Here is an 18,588-nt window from a genome sequence, read left to right as displayed (position 1 = left end):
GCAATTTTCGCGGATCGTGGATAAGAATATATACGACGACTAGAGCAGTAACGAAATATACAAATTTAGTAGGGCCTATAATTTAAACTGAATGTAGGTCTAGAAAAGCACTGTTTGCGCAAAATCGGCAAAACGATTTTAAACTGCACATTAATATATAAAAAAAAGGAACAAATTCTGAACAAATGAGATTTTCAAAATTTATTTATTGCCGACATTTGTATAATATAATAATCAATATACAATATATAATATAACCTAAGATAATTTACATATTTATGCTAAATTTACATATCTTTGCAAGTGGAATAAAGTATTGCACAAGAATGAGGAATTTATTTAATAATACATGATATTTAATATTTTTTTAATTGAAATCTACTAGCAATACAGTTATTTAATAAATAAATATTACCTTTAAATAACAATAATAAGTGCAGATACATTAACCAGTTTTATCGAAAAATTGTTAAATTTAAATGATGTCTCTTCATTTCTAGATTAAACCATAACACATTATTTTTTACATAACTCTGGAAAAATAAATATACAAACATATCAGATACATTGTCAAAAAAATTGTAGTGGTCGGTACTATTCCTATAGCCTGGTATATGTTTGTTGGTGCTTCCTTTGTACGCCGCCAATTGCCTTTAGGTGGCTCTGCCTGGATCTTTTCCATCACTTCTTCGACTTTGTTCTCATCTAACTTCTTTTTGGCCGAAACTTTCCATTTAGCTGTTTGAACTTTGACATCAAATCGTCTTTTTCGCGTCGAGAATAAGCTCATTGTTGCCTATTTACGTGGTGATTAAATAAACCAAAATATATTTGTTTTGCTAAACCATTACTTTGATTATGGAACTTACTACTGTACCATCAAGAATTATGATTTTCACCCATAAACTGTTACTAAATATTTTACTATAAAGTTCTGTCTACACTATCAAACTAGTTGAAAAAAAAGGTGATATGTTTAAATGTGGTAGTGATATGACACCATTATGTCCATATATGGGCACATCGCATTTTTTTCTCACATAAAGTTTGATAGTGTAGACAGAGCTTAAGTTATATTGTTGATATTATTTATTTTGTTGGTATCATACATACCCTTGCCGCTATTTGGTCGATCTCATCTTGAAGCGACGGCGGCGGGTCAAGTTCCTTTGCTTGAAGTATATACGATATTGCCTAAAAGAACACAGAATATGCTTTCAAGTACCGGCAAAGTTTTCAAACAAATAATACACTCGAAAAAGAAAATTATTAAGAAGCTTTCGATTTTATAAGTGTCATGTCGTTGGACAAAATGTTGTCGATTCTAGGTCCAGGTGACGACTTTGGATTCTGTCACAGACATGCGCATTGGAACTTTTGTGTGGTTTACGGTCGTCGCGCAAAAATCGAAAGCGGTTTTACAGAGCTGGAAGACGACTTGAAAATGACGTAATAAGTCCTATAATAGTTAATATGTTAATGAATATGAAACGAATATAAAACGAATATGAAATGAATATGAAATGAATATGAAATGAATATGGAATGAATATGGAATGAATATGTTAAGAACTGAATATGTTAGAAAATGAATTTGTTAGGAAATGAAAATGAATATATTTTAGTAAGAAAAAAATTCCCCAAAAAAGTCCTATAATAGGTCGCCGAAAATTAAAAGCTCCCTCATCACTAAATTAATTCACAATAATCTTACCTGCATCATATTATTAACAGCAACGGCCGACTCGGCAGCTTTGATCAAGTATTCCAAAGCTTTAGCCGTATTATTTGCTTTGCGCCAGTGAGTGATCAACTGAGGGAAGATTGACTGCAGCGTACGTACATCATTCGTCACATTTCTGGAAAAAATTAAGTATAAAAATTAATACAAATAGGCCTAGATATTCCTGATATGTGGAGCTTTGACAGTGTCTAATGGCGATGACTTCGATACCTACCAAGTTAGGAAAAGTACATGCCTACCTGTTTTCAGTTGTTGGCGATGCTGTTTTTTTCTTGAAAAAACTTCTCCCTGAAACAAAATTAGGTTGATATTGTATTAAATTTTGTGTGATTATATTGAGGAACTGCAGTAATAACGCCATATAAACTTATTGTGCGCATGCGGGGACATTGGGATGTCACTCAATTTTTTTGTATTGTCAATTAGAAAAAACATAAATGACATGAACATTTGTTTGTTTACTTGTTCGTATTGTGGACTGCTCGAAATATTGCGATTCCAGGTAGCTGGCATAGGTTTCATGCAGCTTTCGTCGCTGTTTGTCAATAAGCAGCGAGTAGGCCGTCTCCTGCAGACTCGTCGACTCAAATCTCAGCATCATCGATCGAAAGACAAATACGCCAGAAGACAAGAGGTTGCCAATAGTCTGCTGAACTTTGCTCGTTGTTAAGTTTTGTAGAAGGTGACCGAGTGTGTCCGCTGAGAAAGTTGTACCTATGACGGATGCTAGTTTTACCATGGTTCTCTCCGTCACTGGTAGACGATCTATCAAAGCTATCAAACAGCCTGTGTGTAAAGAAAAAGAAAAGAACATGTTCATTAAATGATCAAGCCAGATTCGACTGAGCAATATTAGATAATTACATGTGGTTTAGTCGTTCAATAGTAGTTTTTTTTAGTGTACGAAAAATAAATCTGTAGTATAGTGTGAGAGATTATTTAAAGAGAAACAAACAAACATATAACAATGCAGAACACAAAGAGTATGGCAATAGCTTACCTCTAAGAGACTCTGGTATTTCTAGTTCACGAAGTTTGACACCTTTGGCCACAGTGCAGACTTTGCTTCCGTCCTCTTGCTCCGTTAGTTGTAGTTGGTCAGTGTGCAGAAGACTCAGTACACATTGTTTTACCCAACTTGGATTTATCTTTCCTTTCATATTTGAACGCAATAAACTAAAAATTGTAAAAATTACAATATATTTTAGTTTAGTACATTAGTAATTTGTAAGTAATTATTTGTTTTCTCCCAATTACGTAGGCCGTATAATTCATTCACTATAAAGTCAAATATCAAGTTTCCACAATGACGACTTGAAATAAAAATAACGCCCAACCAGCAGCGGATAAAAATCACAAAAGCATTTAATTTTTTTTATTTTGCTAGACAGATAGACTTACAGTGGTACGGTTTTGCAATGAACGACCTATATGAGTGAGAACTAATAAGAAATAAACAAGACAGCCGAGCTAGTCTTAAATTTTCGGGAAAATCAAGTAAGCGAGATCGAAAAATGGGCTAAAAAAGATGCAATACTTAGGCCTATTATTTCATACTTGACAAGGTCTTGTGGAATTTCATTGACGTCCAAACACTGACATATCAAAGGTTCTAGAGTGTCTGACTGAAGACCCTTCAACGTCACTATATACGTATTCTGGCTTTTCATAACTTTTCGGGCAATATCTGCGATTTGGTCCTCGTCTCTGATTGGACCGACTGCCATGATGATTACGCATGAACGAATAGCGAAGTTTGACAGAAGCTGCCACGAGTCTTTGTCAATCTGGTGGGCATCGTCGATGGTCACTACTGTACCTTCGTAGTCTCCTTGCGTCTAAAAAACAAATAAACAAAACATATTAAACAATTCAATTTTGGAGCTGAATGATTTAGCTTTCAATACTGTAGGAGTCCCAGCTTCTGGTAGTCGGGCACGATACTGTCTCAGGTTGGCTTACAATAAGCACCACTATTGTTTTTTATTACACTACAATAATTATTGCAACTATATAAAAGAAGTCTTCCAAATACACAAAGTAAGCCTACCTCTGCAACGATCCTTCCTAACAACCGATGCATAGCTTTAGTACGGTCCCCTGTGCTCATGTTCCCTACAGTGTCATCACACGGAAGCTAGCAAACAAAATTGAAAATAATGGAAATATTGGTATAAGAGGAATTCGCCATTTCTGTAATCAATTAGATGCTTTACAATTTAAAACAATAACAAAAGGACCAAAATAAATAAATTAATAACTTTTTTGAAAATCTAAAAAAAATCTAAAAAATCATTCATTTTCATTATTTATTCTTTCGCTTTTTCTTTATCCTACCGTGTAAGACTTCTTGAAAAAAAGAAGAATTAATTGGCAATTCTTCTTCGTCTACTATTATTTCGACCGCTTGCTGGTATGAAAGGTTATTGTTTACCTACCTGGACACCGATCAAATTATTCAATAAGCCCAGAAACTTTATGATGTCAGAAGTCTTGAATTTTTCTTGCAGATACTTCTCTTTTTCTTCTTGACTTTCAACTTTTCCGAGCTCCAGAATACTCTTTACAATATGCGATGCCGTGTAGTAAGGTGTACATGCATGACTTAGGTTTGCAGAATGATTAATTACTCTGTTTGAAAAGATAAACAACGTGTTTCTATCTTCTCAAAAGAAATTGTTTGCGAATTGTCAATTGGCCGTTAATCCTGGTCTATCCTAGAAACTTCTTTGCAAGCTAAAATTTACTATTGTATTCTACTACTGCAAACTTATTTTCTGTAGTTTGTCGAAGTCTGTCAACTGGGGAACACTAGCTCAAATGTTAAAAGAAAAGTATACCAGTGTAGACACTTTTACGCTTTACCAAAATTGTGTTGCCTCTGGAGAGAGTCATCTCTATACAAGTTACTGGAAGTTGTCATTTTGTCAGAGAGGATCACATGACTGAAAAGCGCCCAATGATTTGATACACTGAGTTTTAGCAAACTAGTTTGAAAAGAATACGAACGTCTGCCAACTAGTTTACATTTGGTCTACACTGGCAAACTTTTCATGCCAATCTCATGTTTGTAAACTAAAGTTTGCTAGTGAAGACTAGACTAACTAACTCCCAGTCAGTCAATCAGTCCATAGTAAGAATTAAAAGCGGTAACAAAGAGCAATGTTAGTTTCTTAACAGGATTTGCCAATCAATGAATACTATAAACACTGTAACATTATAAAACAATATAAAAAAGAAGCCCATACTGAAAGAAGAGCCACAAATTCACAACTAACCTGATATTTGCTTTTCTCGCTTCATCTGCCAATGTTAGTAAAACTCGGGATTTACCAAACCCTGGCTCCCCCTTCACGATAACAAATCGGACATGCTCAGTACTGTTCATCGTATCACTTATTGCACATATACATTCTTCAACTTCAGTTTTATATCCTATGTAAGTAACACATTTTGTTTTGTTTATTGTTGTACGCTACACACAAGATAAATAGGTTAGCAGTAGTAACATAGTTTTGCAGTAGTAACATATAGTTTACCAGTAATAACATACAGTAGTTTATCAGTAGAAACATAGTTTAGAATTAGTAGCATAGTTTACAAGTAGTAACATAGTTTAGTACTACTGTAGTATTAACATGTAGTTTAACAGTAGTAACATGTAGTTTAGTAGTAGTAACATGTATTTTAGCAGTAGTAACATGTAGTTTAGCAGTACTGTAGTAACATGTAGTTTTAGCAGTAACATAGTTTAGCAGTAGAAACATGGTTTATCAGTAGTAACATGGTTTATCAGTAGTAACATAATTTAGCAGTAGTAACATAGTTTATCAGTAGTAAGTAACATAGTCTATCACTAGCAGTATTTAACAGTTTAGTAGTAACATATAGCTTAGCAGTAGTAACATTATTATAGTTTAGCAGTAGAACATAGTTTAGCAACATAATCACCATAGGTGTTTTAATTATAACTTAAACTTACCTAATAATGGGTGCTCTGTTGCTGTAATGCCTGTATCTTCATCTCTATAGAAAAACAAAGAAAGCTCTGAATAAAACCGATATGGTGCAGCGTTATTTATAGCCAAATGCATGACATTTACTGAATACTAAGACTTCACAACGTGAAGCGGGGAGACTCTGTGGGCCCTCTTTATCTTACTGTTATACTAGCGTAGCTTGTTGTATACACACATTTGTTTATGCTACTTTCTAACTACCTTCTATTGCAATTATTACAGTAACCACTAACTTTGCAACTTCGTGAAATTCGAAAATCTTGCCAGGATTTTCCATTCCTTTTAAAGTAACTGCTGGAAGATCTTCGAAGTGGCTCATTTGAATTTTAGATCGTGTGCAAGTTGACTCGTCACAGGACAACTTACTGGGGTAGTTCATCATCAGACGAGCTGCCATGTTAACTCTTGGCCCAATTACTGCAAACAAAATATATAATTAGAATATCTCAAATGTGCGTATTTGTATTATTATTCACTGTGGTGAAAACGCATGTATGTTACTGAAAACCATATTTGTATAAAAGGTTTATTTGAAGGTACATACAATATGTTTCTACAAAAAAATAAAATCTCTAATAAGACTAAACAGGTGGTACTCTTCTAAAGGCTGTATTATATTCCAATACTTCTGATATAAGCAGTTTCTAATTTTTGCGTTGAGAACATTTTACAAATAATCTTGGCTCAGGTTCATGTGACCGAACAGCGCTGCAGACACACGCGATAGATATGACCTTTGTAGTGGAAATAAAAGAGTAGCGCGAATTTGTTGTCTTGCTGCAACACTGGATTATGGCGCAAATAAATTCGCCCTGTTGAAACCAGGCGTAAAAGACTTATTTTTCTTTTAACAAGCTTACCGGTGTATTCATGCCTTGATGGATGACCTACTACGCCGCAGAAAACCTTTCCTGTGGTGACTCCAATTGATACTTGTCTAAGAAGAAGAAGAAACAGTCGCATATAAATCTAGAGTTGCAAAATGTCAACCAAAAGAACAAAGAACATAATATGTTACAGAAAATACAATAAAAAATATCTTACTTGATTGCTGACATTATTTTGAGAGATTGTTGGATTTTACTGGAACACTGCAGGGCGTGGCCAATCTCGTTTTCGTGCTTAAAACCAGGTAACCCGAATATTATCAGAAAACTAGTGCCTTTGTCGAATTCAAATATCTTGTTGATCATACCTAAACAAAGCAAGCCATTTACGAACATTAGTTCGTTGTCTACCATCTCGAAACACTGTGGCAGACAATATCTGTATATATTTTTGACATATGATTTGAATGAAGCATATAAACCGAACCGCACATTGTCCAATCGAGGTATGTAGCCCGGAATTTCGTCCTGTAACCACATCTTTGATTATTGAGATTGGGAAAGTAGCAAGATATAATGCCTTCAGATCTATATAAAAATAATCTGTTATAATTTCTAAACAAGACTGGCTTGTACTGTACGTACAGTAAAAGGCTGCAGACCGTACCTTGAAATTGCACCACTGACGCCCCGATAGTATTGTAAAGCTCCTGAAGGCAGCTCGTGTGATCATCCGTCTGGAGAACCAGATTTATGAAGACAATTGTCACCTCTCTCATCTCACAAAGATAGTCGAGTGGTTGGTCATCCTCGATCTGTTTAAATGAACATATTTATAATTAGAAACTTAATTGGGTTCCGGTGTCTATTTGTTGGATTGTATCTTTGGTACAGCTCATATTCTAAAAGATTAGAAACTGCTACATACTAGGACGGTAACGATCGACGATAAATTGATAATATACTTTTTTCTTGCATGAAACAAAGGAAATTACAAAAAGTTTCATTCTAGAACTGCTATAACCATTTACACAAAATTTGAAAAATCTAATCAAATGACGTCATGATCAATATCAAAATAAAATTCGTTGTATCGTCACGATATTTTTTCGTTTAAAATTTCATGACGTCATCTGATTGAGCTTGTGAAAATACTACTTTCTGTAAGAAAAACGCAAATGTTATCAACATATCGTTATTGTCCTAGTACAAATGGGCATTCAATGTGAAAGAGGAAATACAACGATGGTTTTAACGGTTTTTGACGATTAAAAATTCGAATGTTTAACGAATTTGTAAATTGTATTACATTTTTTAAATACATTGTATATTTTTAAACAACGTTTCATATCCACTGTGGATTGAACTGGGAACATTATAGCTATTTGGCTGCCATTGTATTGACACTGTATAGAGGAATTATTTATCAGTAATCATTTATCAGTAATCAGTGATATTTTAGAATCTTATAAAGTTGTGTGCTTTATTCTATGTTTACATATCGCAATAATAATAATCAAAATAAGACCCCATACTGAATTAGAAAAATAAAGTAAGGAAGAAAAATAGTCAATTAATCAGGTGAATAGTCAAACTAAAAACAAGTGTAATACAAAACTCTTGACTTGTTTATCACAATATCGAATTAAATACCCACCGCTGTACTGTATGTGAACAAACAAATTGGTTTTTGTTGTTTTATTTTGTCTAACTACACTGTAGTGTACAAGATACTCAATACAAAGTACAGCATGTGCGTTTTTATACTGTGTGCAACAAACTCATTTTAAAGTAACTCTACCTTTTGTATAACAGGGGGTGCGATGAATGGTCGTAACTTATTCTTATAAGCTGTGAATAAAATTACATAAATATTAATTACGAAAACATTTAAAACATCAAGCCAAAGCAAACCATATCGGACGCTCCAGAGTCAACACTAATTTCGGAGTTTTAACGTACTTGGCTGGTGAACGTTTCCATTTATTTAATACGATATTTCATGACTTTGTGAAATATAAGACAACAATTGCATCTATTTTTATTATTTTAATTACGGGCACCATAAAAATGAATGGCCTATTTTCTTATTAGAAAATAGCATCAATGGCGACGCTCTGTTTAAAATTATAGATACGTCAAATTTTAATATCGTGGACACTATTTCAACATTCGCATCAATAACATTTTCATCAACATCCTCGTCTTTTTTTTCTATCTCCTATTTTCTTCTTCATTAATGACAACATCGTCCTCATGAAGTCAAAAATCTCAAAACAAAAATTACTGTTTCACTTACATGACCTTCGAAATAAACCTGCCGTGTCTCGGATACTTTGTTTCTACAATAGTAGGACAAAAATATGTTTAAAAAGTTAATAACAAAATTGATACATATTGTCAAAACAAGTTTCAATATTAAAACAAAAGTATACATTAAAATGAAAATATACATAACAAAAAGTCTACATAAAAAAGTCTACATAAAAAAAGTCTACACAAAAAAGTCTACATAAAAAAGTCTACATAAAAAAAGTCTACATAAAAAAAAGTCTATATACAAAATCATTTTAAAAAAAGGTCTACTATAGAACAAGTTTACATTTAAAGAACGTCTACATAAAAAACGTCTACATAACAAGGTAGGCTAAACATAAAAAAAGTCTACACAAAAAGAAGTCCTACATAAAAGGTCTATGTAAAAAAATTCATATAAAAAAGTCTACATCAAAAAAAGTCTACATTAAAGAAAAGCAGACGTGGCATTTTGTTAACAACTAAATATTGCCTGTATTGAATAAGAAATTAAAATGCTGCTGAGGCTGTTTCCAATTGAATGAAGTCACAGTTATTTCACATCTTGTTTGAATGGTTAAAATTAGAATAATATATTTACCCTTTTCCTTTTTGGACTTTCCACATTCTCTTGACTATCTATGTAAAAACAATAATAGTGGGATCAGATATAACCATCGTTTTTTAAGTTCAAGACTTAATAAATTATCAAATATATAATACATAATATAAAAATTACATGAAATACCATTTCGACCTTGACATATATAAAAGTACACATGTTTCTATTTTTGTTAAATGTTAATTGAAAAGCTATTTCGAACTTTATCTGATATACACGCGACTACGAAAATAACGATTAGTATAAATAAAGATGAGTATAAATAGTACAGATTCGACTTGAAACAACAATGTAATCGTAAACATATTGATTGGGATACTATGGCGTTAGTTCTGCTAACATCTACGACATCCAGAATGCAATGAAATATTTGGAAAATATGACACAATGGTACAAATAATTTCATTGCTTACCTTACTTAATGAAATTAATTGTACCATTCCACTCATAAACATTCATTATTTGTATATTAAAATGTCAGTAGGCCTACCTTCTTCCTCGTACTTGGTTAGCCATGCTTTCTTGACTAGCTTCACTCTAGCTGAACCTTCGTCAAGTAACTCAAACCTGATGAGGTCCTTCCATGGACATAATTTGAAAGCAGATTTTGCTAAGACGGTGTACCCTTTCTGGCAATGCTTTTCGGCTTTGTTCACTTCGATGACCGCAGTTCCACCGGTGACAAAATGTTGTGATTTAAGATTCCCAACGTACGTTATGCTAACAGCACCGTAAGATATTGCTGCAAGGGAAAACGTTAAAATGATCAATATGAATTCACCATCTCAATTCGAGTGAAGAATTTCAGAAAAATCTTAAGAAAATATACTACTTGAATTTTCAATAATTTAAAACAGGCCTACTAATAGCCAATTACGAACATAGTGGAAAGCAACAGTTTTATCAGGATGATAAGAATGCTCAAAGAAGGAGAAGAGTAGTCAACGCGAGATAGTCGATGATCTTGTCTACTAGACCTACACAGTATAACACAGGAAACTGGTCAACTAACTTGCGTTGCAACGTACCTACGTCCAGGTTGGAAAATCGCAAAGACCAGTCGGAACCAGCTAATAACGTGATATCGTTTCGGGACGATTGACGGCGAATGAGAGGGTAATTTAAAAGATCATAAAGATATTCCTCTAAAGAGAGACATACCATTACAGTTCTGGCAATGTTTCTGTATACGTTCCACAAGCCATAGTATGTTAATAATCGGCTGGACAGTGATTACAGTGTCAATCAATACAATTGTATTTTAAAAATTTAATTTTGCTTTATTGCTTACCAACTTTTACCCCTAGAACTACACCAACTTCTGTCTTCCAGTCATGACATCTCCGATGTATCTCATGTGCGCATTTTACTACTTTTCCGACAATGCTGTTCTTAGTTTCTGTAGTTGCTTGCCACAAAACTAGCAATGCATCGCCTAAAGTAGTAAATTATGCATTTAGTCCGGCATTAATTGAGAGTACTATAAAGACTTGTGTTTTGAGCGGGAACAGAAAATTCAGTTCTTCAAAAACTGGAAATCGTTATGGTAACTCAAGATTTTAGATACATTTTTGTGATCAATAGGGTATATCGATTTTCGCGGTATGATCTGTTCAATTTAATATATATATATTTATAAAAAAAAAACAGGAAGTTGGATTAAAGTATTGTGGACATTATCGTGGCATTTGTTTGTACAGTTCTGTTGTTTTATCGACCTGTTCCTATACATTAGGTATTTAGAATAAACAAATATTATGAGTGCGGTGAAGTAAACGGGTTTTTTTTAATAATCTGTTACTAAAACGGATTGATTGGCTTACCAGCAAATTCCACTACATCGCCGTCCGCGTCTAATACAACGTCTTCGATTCTTCCAAGGTAGTTGTTCAGGGTTTTCATCAGTGTATCCACTCCAAGATTTCTTCTCTGGTATTCCTCACAGCAAGCAGTAAATCCTATGTTTGAAATTAATTTCAATTAAATACAACAAACTCAATTTTAACTCATTATAGGCCTATGACGTAATGATATTGCTCTCCCTGGATAAACTTGCTTTCCACAACCAGGGAAGAGAAATTTCACTCTTCCCTGAACACAACGTAAATTCTGCGGCATGTAATCTGACCAATCACAACGCGAGGGGTCCGAGGCGCGACTGTTACATGTGCCTAGATACGATGATTAGAGTTCAACGCAATCACTATTAATAAATATTGTGTATTAATAAGTGCAGAACATTAGTAGTTTGACTTAATCATAAATGCAACTGCTCTCTCATTCAATTCAATTAATAGGAGGAATAGTTTTTTGTCTACATGTCAACTAATATTTAATTTACTGAGAACTGTAATGACTGAAGGTAAAACCAATACTTGGGGGGATAAATATAAAATTATATTTTATTTAGGCCTACCTGAAACATCAAGAAACATGAGGCATCCTTCCAACTCGTCGACATAAGGAATCTGTTTCCGACGGAACGCAGCGTCGATGACTAGATCTGGGAGCTGAGCAGACAACTCTCCAGCGATTCCACCTGCAATACATAAAGATTTTAGCATTGAGTCATTTCGTACTGTATTTTGAGCGATGCGATTTTTACGTCGTTTACACCGGCTTACATTTCCGCATTTCTGCGTCCCGGGTATGACTCGGGTATAATTCCGGATCAACTCCGCATTGTTGCTAGCGGTGTGAAAGGGGTTTAAATTAGGTTTACTTACGAATGTTTAATTTGCACGGACGTCTCCATTTCGAAAATCTCTAACACAAAATTATAAAGCCTCAAAATTACCTAGCAATTATCTTACCTCAAAACATTGTCCATTTAGAAAGTAACGTTTCGTATTAGCACTTGCACTTATTTACATTTTCTCTTACATTATTTTAATTAAAGAAATCAAACTCATACATACTTACCCAAATCAATTCAGCATTTTATTATCATTTAGCATTTTCAATCAAAACAAATTATCAACGACAGATTCAAATCTAGATTTACGCGTATAAACTAAACAGGCATTGTCTCTTGCTTAGACATACAATATAGATTCTCAGTAAAAAAAAAAAGTTTGTTGAAATCACAGACAGACGAAAATAACTGTAGGCCTATGTAAAGCCACGGGCAGTGTCTACAATGTGGTTTGCAGAATATTAGCGAAAAAACCTGATACTTTAAAAATAGATACTACGTGTGGACAACATCACATTTCAGTAACTAACAGCACAAACCATCGAAACAACATAAACCATCGTTTAAAATTTACTCATTTGCATATTGCGTGCATAATGAATAACTCCAAGGCAACACCTGTATATTTACCGTTATCAGCCTCCCTATTGGCCGTCAGATCATTAGATCATATCACATATTAATTCTCAAATTTCCACTTTGGATGTAGTTTTATGACATGTTATTGTTAAGCTCTGTCTACACTATCAAACTAGTTTGACAAAAAAGTGTGATAATTAAATATGGTAGTGATATGACACCATGTCCATATATGAGCATATCACATTTTTTGTCACATAAAGTTTGTTAGTGTAGACAGAGCTTTAAACGTATTGATACCATAATAATTACGATTCTTTTCAAATATGTATACTGTATATTGGTAGAATACAAATAAATAGAACAACACAATAATGGTGCATGGTTTCGATAACTATCTTATATCACAGTCAAGTTGGACCGTATACTTGAACTATGACATTGTGATTTATCTTTAGAAAATAAATATTGTTCATTTCCTACACTGCTGTCAGTGTCAAATTAACAAACAAAACAAACAGGAAATCAGCAATTTTTAATGTTTTAAATATATACAATACATTATTGTATTTTCAGTTATTCATTATTATTCATTATTGTTTATTTTATGTATTACCACATGTGGCCAAGGATCACCAATTGTAAATGAATCACTGTCCTATCAGATAGGTGGTATAATCCCCCTGAACAGGGCTACTTTATGAACCAGTTCACCGGGGTAACCCCTTTCTCGTCTCGAATGACGAACTGTGTTCTTAGTGCACACAAGTTATGATTGCTACACACTTTTCTAAAAAAGAAAATAAATTATAAACAAAAATTAGTATCAGCCTACATTGAATACCTAACTATAAAACCTGTGTGGTGGTTGCTTAAACGTGATAAAATCACTATGCGAGTTGTACATTCAAATGCCATTTAATAAGGCAGAGAAAACCAAAAAGACATGGTAGATTTGTGACTTTAAGAAGAAGGATGTCCTACAACCTAGGGAAAGAAATAAAAGCGCAGTGAAAAAAAACTTTGGTACGGGAAATCGAATCCAAACAAATTTATTGAATAGTTGAAATATCCTTGGACAAAAATGGAAAACCTTGCCCGATAAAGAAAACGATACACCGAAAGCAGCTTATACTCACTAAACAATTGCTGAGCCAATTGGTGGTGTTACTATAATATAAAAACAAGGCCTAAGATATATACAGTATGTCTATACGTATTTGAATAAAACGGAGCTTTAGAGAATTGTAGTTTTAAATTACAGTATTTAGTCTGATAAGCAACAACAATGGAATGACTAATTTTGTTCATTCACCAGTTTTGCTGACCAAATCGACCTTACTATAAGCGCAGCAAGATATATGCCTACTAAATAATGATTACGTCTTTTTAAAACGAAATTACGCCTACATATAAGGAACTGGAATACTTTCCTGATCCCATCTTATGTCTATACTGTCTTTTGTATTCATTTTCTTCTTCAAGCACTAAAACGGCGTTAAGATTCTTTTTGCTTATTAAACCATTTTAAGTCCTATCTATCCTTATAGCTAATGCAGATTATGAATAAATAAGAACAAGCTGAAATATTTTATGACCGAGGACAAGCCAAAACAATCTATCAAAGAACAAAGTGTGAAAATATCCAAATTTACGAACAAGAAATCGGCACGAAAATATTTTTTTATTTTTTTATTTAAATAAAAAAAGAATTGTTGAAAATGAAACAGAGGACCACAGATATCTATTGAATTTTGAGTCTAAAATCGACACGAAATATTTGTTCTGAAAGTCTTTAGCTACAATTGATATAAATTAATTTTTTTGAAAACAAATTGGAATAACGGGTCACGGCTGCTAATATTTAATGCATTTTAAATTTCAATCAATTAACTGATATTAAATAGACACGCACGCATTAAAATGATTAAATTGAAATTAACGTATGAATTAAGTCGTCAGTAACACTACGAAGTGATACTAATGTGACTGTGCAGACACTATGCAAGTGGAATGGATTAACAAGATCACAACTGAACTATACTACTTAATAGTACAGTAGTTGAATTGTCTATAGCTTTAGCCTACAGGCGTGACAATATAAAAATCGAAATGAACATCTAGAAACTAAAGTTCTGTGCTTTGCGAAACACTATCAAATTTTATGTAACAAAAATATGATTTGCCCATACATAGACACGATGACGTCACATCACTACCATATTTGAGCACATCACACTTTTTTTTTGTCAAATTAGATTGATAGTGTAGACAGAGCTTTACACGCTTAGGCTTAGTGCCCGTTTATAGTGCGCTACGCGGAAATAGCATGAACAAATAATATGGCCTAATTAGTTCCTTTCAGTCTCTCCATGCTGAAATCGTTCAAATATATTATATAGGACTGACCTACTTACTTGTTTACTTTAAAGCCTCGTATAAATAATGAACAAAGAATAAAATAACAGTGAGATCTAATGAAATTTAAAGTAAAAGTTGTAAATTGTGTACGGTGAAATGAAGCGTGATAAAAATACGGTATAAAATATATACAAAACATTTACTTTTCAACTCTAAAATGTCTTCTATTTATTTAGGCCTTATACAAGAATGGGACCTCACTCTCTCTTTATGTAAAGTGTAATATTTCTATAACACGTAGGTCTAGGCCTAGGTTATACGGAGAATTTTACATCATTTTAAGGTTAAACGAATAATATGAGATTCCTAGGCCCTATATCGATAAGAAAGTTGATAAAGGCCCAGTAACTTTCAATAAACATATGCTAATTTAATGCCTTTCTAGAGCAAGAATTATTTCAATTTTAGTCCTAGGCATTTTTTAGATGTAGGCCTAGGTAGACCACCGAGCGAGGTCAAGGCATATGCCTATTTATTATACCTATAACTGTGAATGGACGCAAAGCAATTTTAAGGTTTTGAGTGTTTGTAAATGCTACCCAGCATCACTATCTTAAGACACTACAAGGAAATGTAGGCTTAGTAAAATATAGTATTAACATGTAACATATGACATGACAGTTGAAAAATGAAAATATAGGCCTACCTAAAGCTAGGTACGTGACTAGGCCTAGGCTTATAATAATAGGCATAATAGAGAGGCCTAAGCATCTACCTACACAAGTAGCCTAGCCAAGTACGGTATACAAGTTTATCTTAAAGACTTAATAAATTAATTTAGGTCAGCTTCTAACTGGCCTTGCCCTATCGTAATGTATAGCCTATTTCTTAATTAGTACCTAGCTAGGCCTAGGCCTAGCCTAGACAAATTATTCAATCATCAATACTTTGAAGATAAGATTTATTGAATACTGCTTTAGAATGCGTTCAATTACAATACAAATAAACGTTACAAATACTACCTACAAATTTAGCAGACATGCTGGTTCAATAGAATGGTTAAGTACACAAACCTTTGAATTTTCTGGGCATATTCTAGTATTATCCAGATCCAAATTATAAACATATACAACGAAACAAATTAAATAGTTACAATTAAAGCAAAATATTCTTGGCTTTAAAAATAGGCCTCAAGAAATGATAATGTTTTAAGAAAAACTTTGTTTACTTGGAAGCGCGTCGTCCGAAGAATGTTGATGCGTTTGTAACGCGCAGTCTGGTGGTATGTCGACGAGTTGTGCGTTGACATTTGTCGAATCGCGTAGAATATCCATTCGAACGTCGTACCAGGATAGAGCGAGCAGATCCACAAAATGACAACACAGTTCCAAACCGCAGACTGTTACTTTATGCCTATTATAAAACCAACGAGTATATAAAGAACGGAAATGCATGAGTGCATGGCCATTTATAAATATCCAGGAACACTTTACATGAATGATTAAATAAAATACGTTTGATCGCGCTGTTTACTTTATACGAACAATCATGGCTTGACACAAGATTCGATATTTTCTACATGATCGAAAGCAGCTTCGCGCAAATAACTGATAAAAACAATACATATTCACAACGATTATCTGACATTTAGGTTTAATATTTAATCGGGTATTCACTTAGCATTTTATGTTCCGTATATCTCAAACATTCCGGGAATTATATGCGTTATTTTGACACGCCAGTGTTACACCGAGAACCATGTGAATCGGAGGCAGAGAAACATAATGTAGATCTATAATTCATACTTAACAAAAATAAATGAATCATAATTGTTGCAGTCACTTTATTCTTGAAATTGAAATATTGCATTGCCTATTACAAACACATTATACTATTTCTGCTAGTAATATTATCTATGCAGTTGATGCGGCTGTTGCAACAAATTATTTTTATCTGTTCTGTAGGCTTTATTTAACTCAACATTGTGGAACACTACGCTAGCTGCTGTCAACTTTTAATAACTGAAGATTATTGCCATTATAGCGAGAAACGGTGAATGCGAATGTTATATTATTAGCCATGTTAATCTACTAGTCTTTATGAAAAAACGTGTAGCCATTTGAAAGCAGTGCTTTGTAAATCTATCGCCGATTTTCTGTAGTTATTTTCACATTATCTGTCCAGTATCTAGGAAAATTCTGTCTATGGTACTGGAAACATTACAGAAAGGGAGAATCGGCCATTAGGCTACATGGTAGGCCTACTGTATAGGCCTACGGATACGACTGAATTTTGATTAGAGATGACCAGCAACGCAAGTGAATTTTCACTTGCGTTTTATTCACTTAGTTTAATTTCATATGAAAGCCTAACCCTTAAATTAATTACAGATAAATGTGTAACATGTTAAAAACGAGGCGGCCTACTGCTAAAAATGAAGAAACAGCACGGGAAACCGAAACAAATCTGCAATTTAGCAATATCAAAGACGGTAAATAAAATATAAACGCAATATAGATCTAAATTCAATTACAAAATCTAGAGAACTTTTCAGAAGGCACCATAGTAATTTCATAACAAATCTTTTCTGTTTTTGCAAGACTCTAAATGGATGTTATTTATTTAAAATAGTTAGTTTGTCATTTTAAGATAGGATTAAATAGTATCGTCGTCTTCAATGTTGGAAATAGTCCTACTAACTTACTTTAACAACTGCTGTGTTCTATTTTTAAAGAATGAAATATTATAATGGTTGATCTGTCTACAACTGCTCAACTAGTATGTTTTAATGTTGTTTTCTCACTTCAAAGATTGTAAGTTATACGAATTCTTTTGAAAGTCTGCTGTCAACGACAGTTGCAAATTCCAATGGGTATAAACCACCATTTAAAGAATGTTACATAACTACAGGGCGTCAATCAGGCTTGATTGAGAGTGGGTAGAGAGACACTTGGAAATTATAAGAAGAGATAAACAAAGGCCCGTAAGAAGACTAACTTTAGTCCTTGACTATTTCTGAGATTTAGTCCAGGACTATCCTAAAACGGTAGTCCTGGACTAAACCGGGACTAAAATCGTCAAAAGATAGTCCATCCAAGGAGTAGGTAAGGTAGGTAAAAAAATATGACAATTTTAAAACCACAAAAATACCGGATCAAAGAATGATAATCAATGTCTATCCTTAGTCATGGACCGAATCCCGGCGCGACGTGAAAGCAGCTTTATACATTCCTGAGGTTTTCCGTCGAAAATGTGAGAATTCCACCAGAATATGTGCCGCCGCCTGGAACTATTGCGTAACCATACTCTAGTATCGCTTTAAAAAAAAAACGAAATGATTCTATACAAATAAATATCTCATTTTAGTAGTAAAGGGAAATCTGTTGAACATTTCCCTAGTTCTTAATCGAAACATAAACGAAAACAAAATCGGTGAGATTTAGCCA

General features: G+C 33.6%; 1 protein-coding gene across 2 annotated transcripts; it reads right to left on the bottom strand.

Moving 5' to 3' along the window:
- Nucleotides 1-216: 216 nt before the first annotated feature.
- On the bottom strand, nucleotides 217-16,236 carry LOC144841856 (adenylate cyclase type 10-like). 2 transcript variants are annotated; one of them, XM_078698120.1, is made up of 23 exons: nucleotides 16,216-16,236; nucleotides 11,924-12,046; nucleotides 11,331-11,465; nucleotides 10,799-10,942; nucleotides 9,998-10,249; nucleotides 9,487-9,524; nucleotides 8,890-8,932; nucleotides 8,392-8,441; nucleotides 7,258-7,405; nucleotides 6,808-6,958; nucleotides 6,624-6,700; nucleotides 5,997-6,180; nucleotides 5,727-5,770; nucleotides 5,023-5,179; nucleotides 4,183-4,375; nucleotides 3,795-3,881; nucleotides 3,302-3,582; nucleotides 2,745-2,920; nucleotides 2,207-2,530; nucleotides 1,984-2,032; nucleotides 1,715-1,859; nucleotides 1,114-1,194; nucleotides 217-796 (listed from the first exon to the last, which is right to left on the bottom strand). In XM_078698120.1, the coding sequence occupies exons 1-23, from the start codon at nucleotides 16,232-16,234 to the stop codon at nucleotides 524-526; spliced, it is 3,174 nt and encodes a 1,057-aa protein (XP_078554246.1). In that variant the 5' UTR covers nucleotides 16,235-16,236; the 3' UTR covers nucleotides 217-523. The 2 variants fall into 2 exon arrangements, with proteins under 2 accessions (XP_078554246.1, XP_078554248.1); XM_078698122.1 differs by lacking the exon at nucleotides 16,216-16,236 and adding an exon at nucleotides 12,430-12,582.
- Between the last annotated feature and the right edge of the window lie 2,352 nt (nucleotides 16,237-18,588).

This window comes from Antedon bifida, chromosome 5, assembly GCF_963402885.1.
Source record: "Antedon bifida chromosome 5, ecAntBifi1.1, whole genome shotgun sequence".
Classification (NCBI taxonomy): domain Eukaryota; kingdom Metazoa; phylum Echinodermata; class Crinoidea; order Comatulida; family Antedonidae; genus Antedon; species Antedon bifida.
The sequence above is the reverse complement of the archived record's forward strand: the minus strand, read 5'-3'. Positions and strand labels throughout refer to the sequence as shown.

Coding starts and splice junctions, on each gene's coding strand:
- LOC144841856 (XM_078698120.1), bottom strand. Junction 10,943..11,330: donor CGATGTAGTGGAATTTGCTG/GTAAGCCAATCA, acceptor TTACTACTTTAG/GCGATGCATTGCTAGTTTTG. Junction 2,033..2,206: donor GCAGTCCACAATACGAACAA/GTAAACAAACAA, acceptor ATTTTGTTTCAG/GGAGAAGTTTTTTCAAGAAA.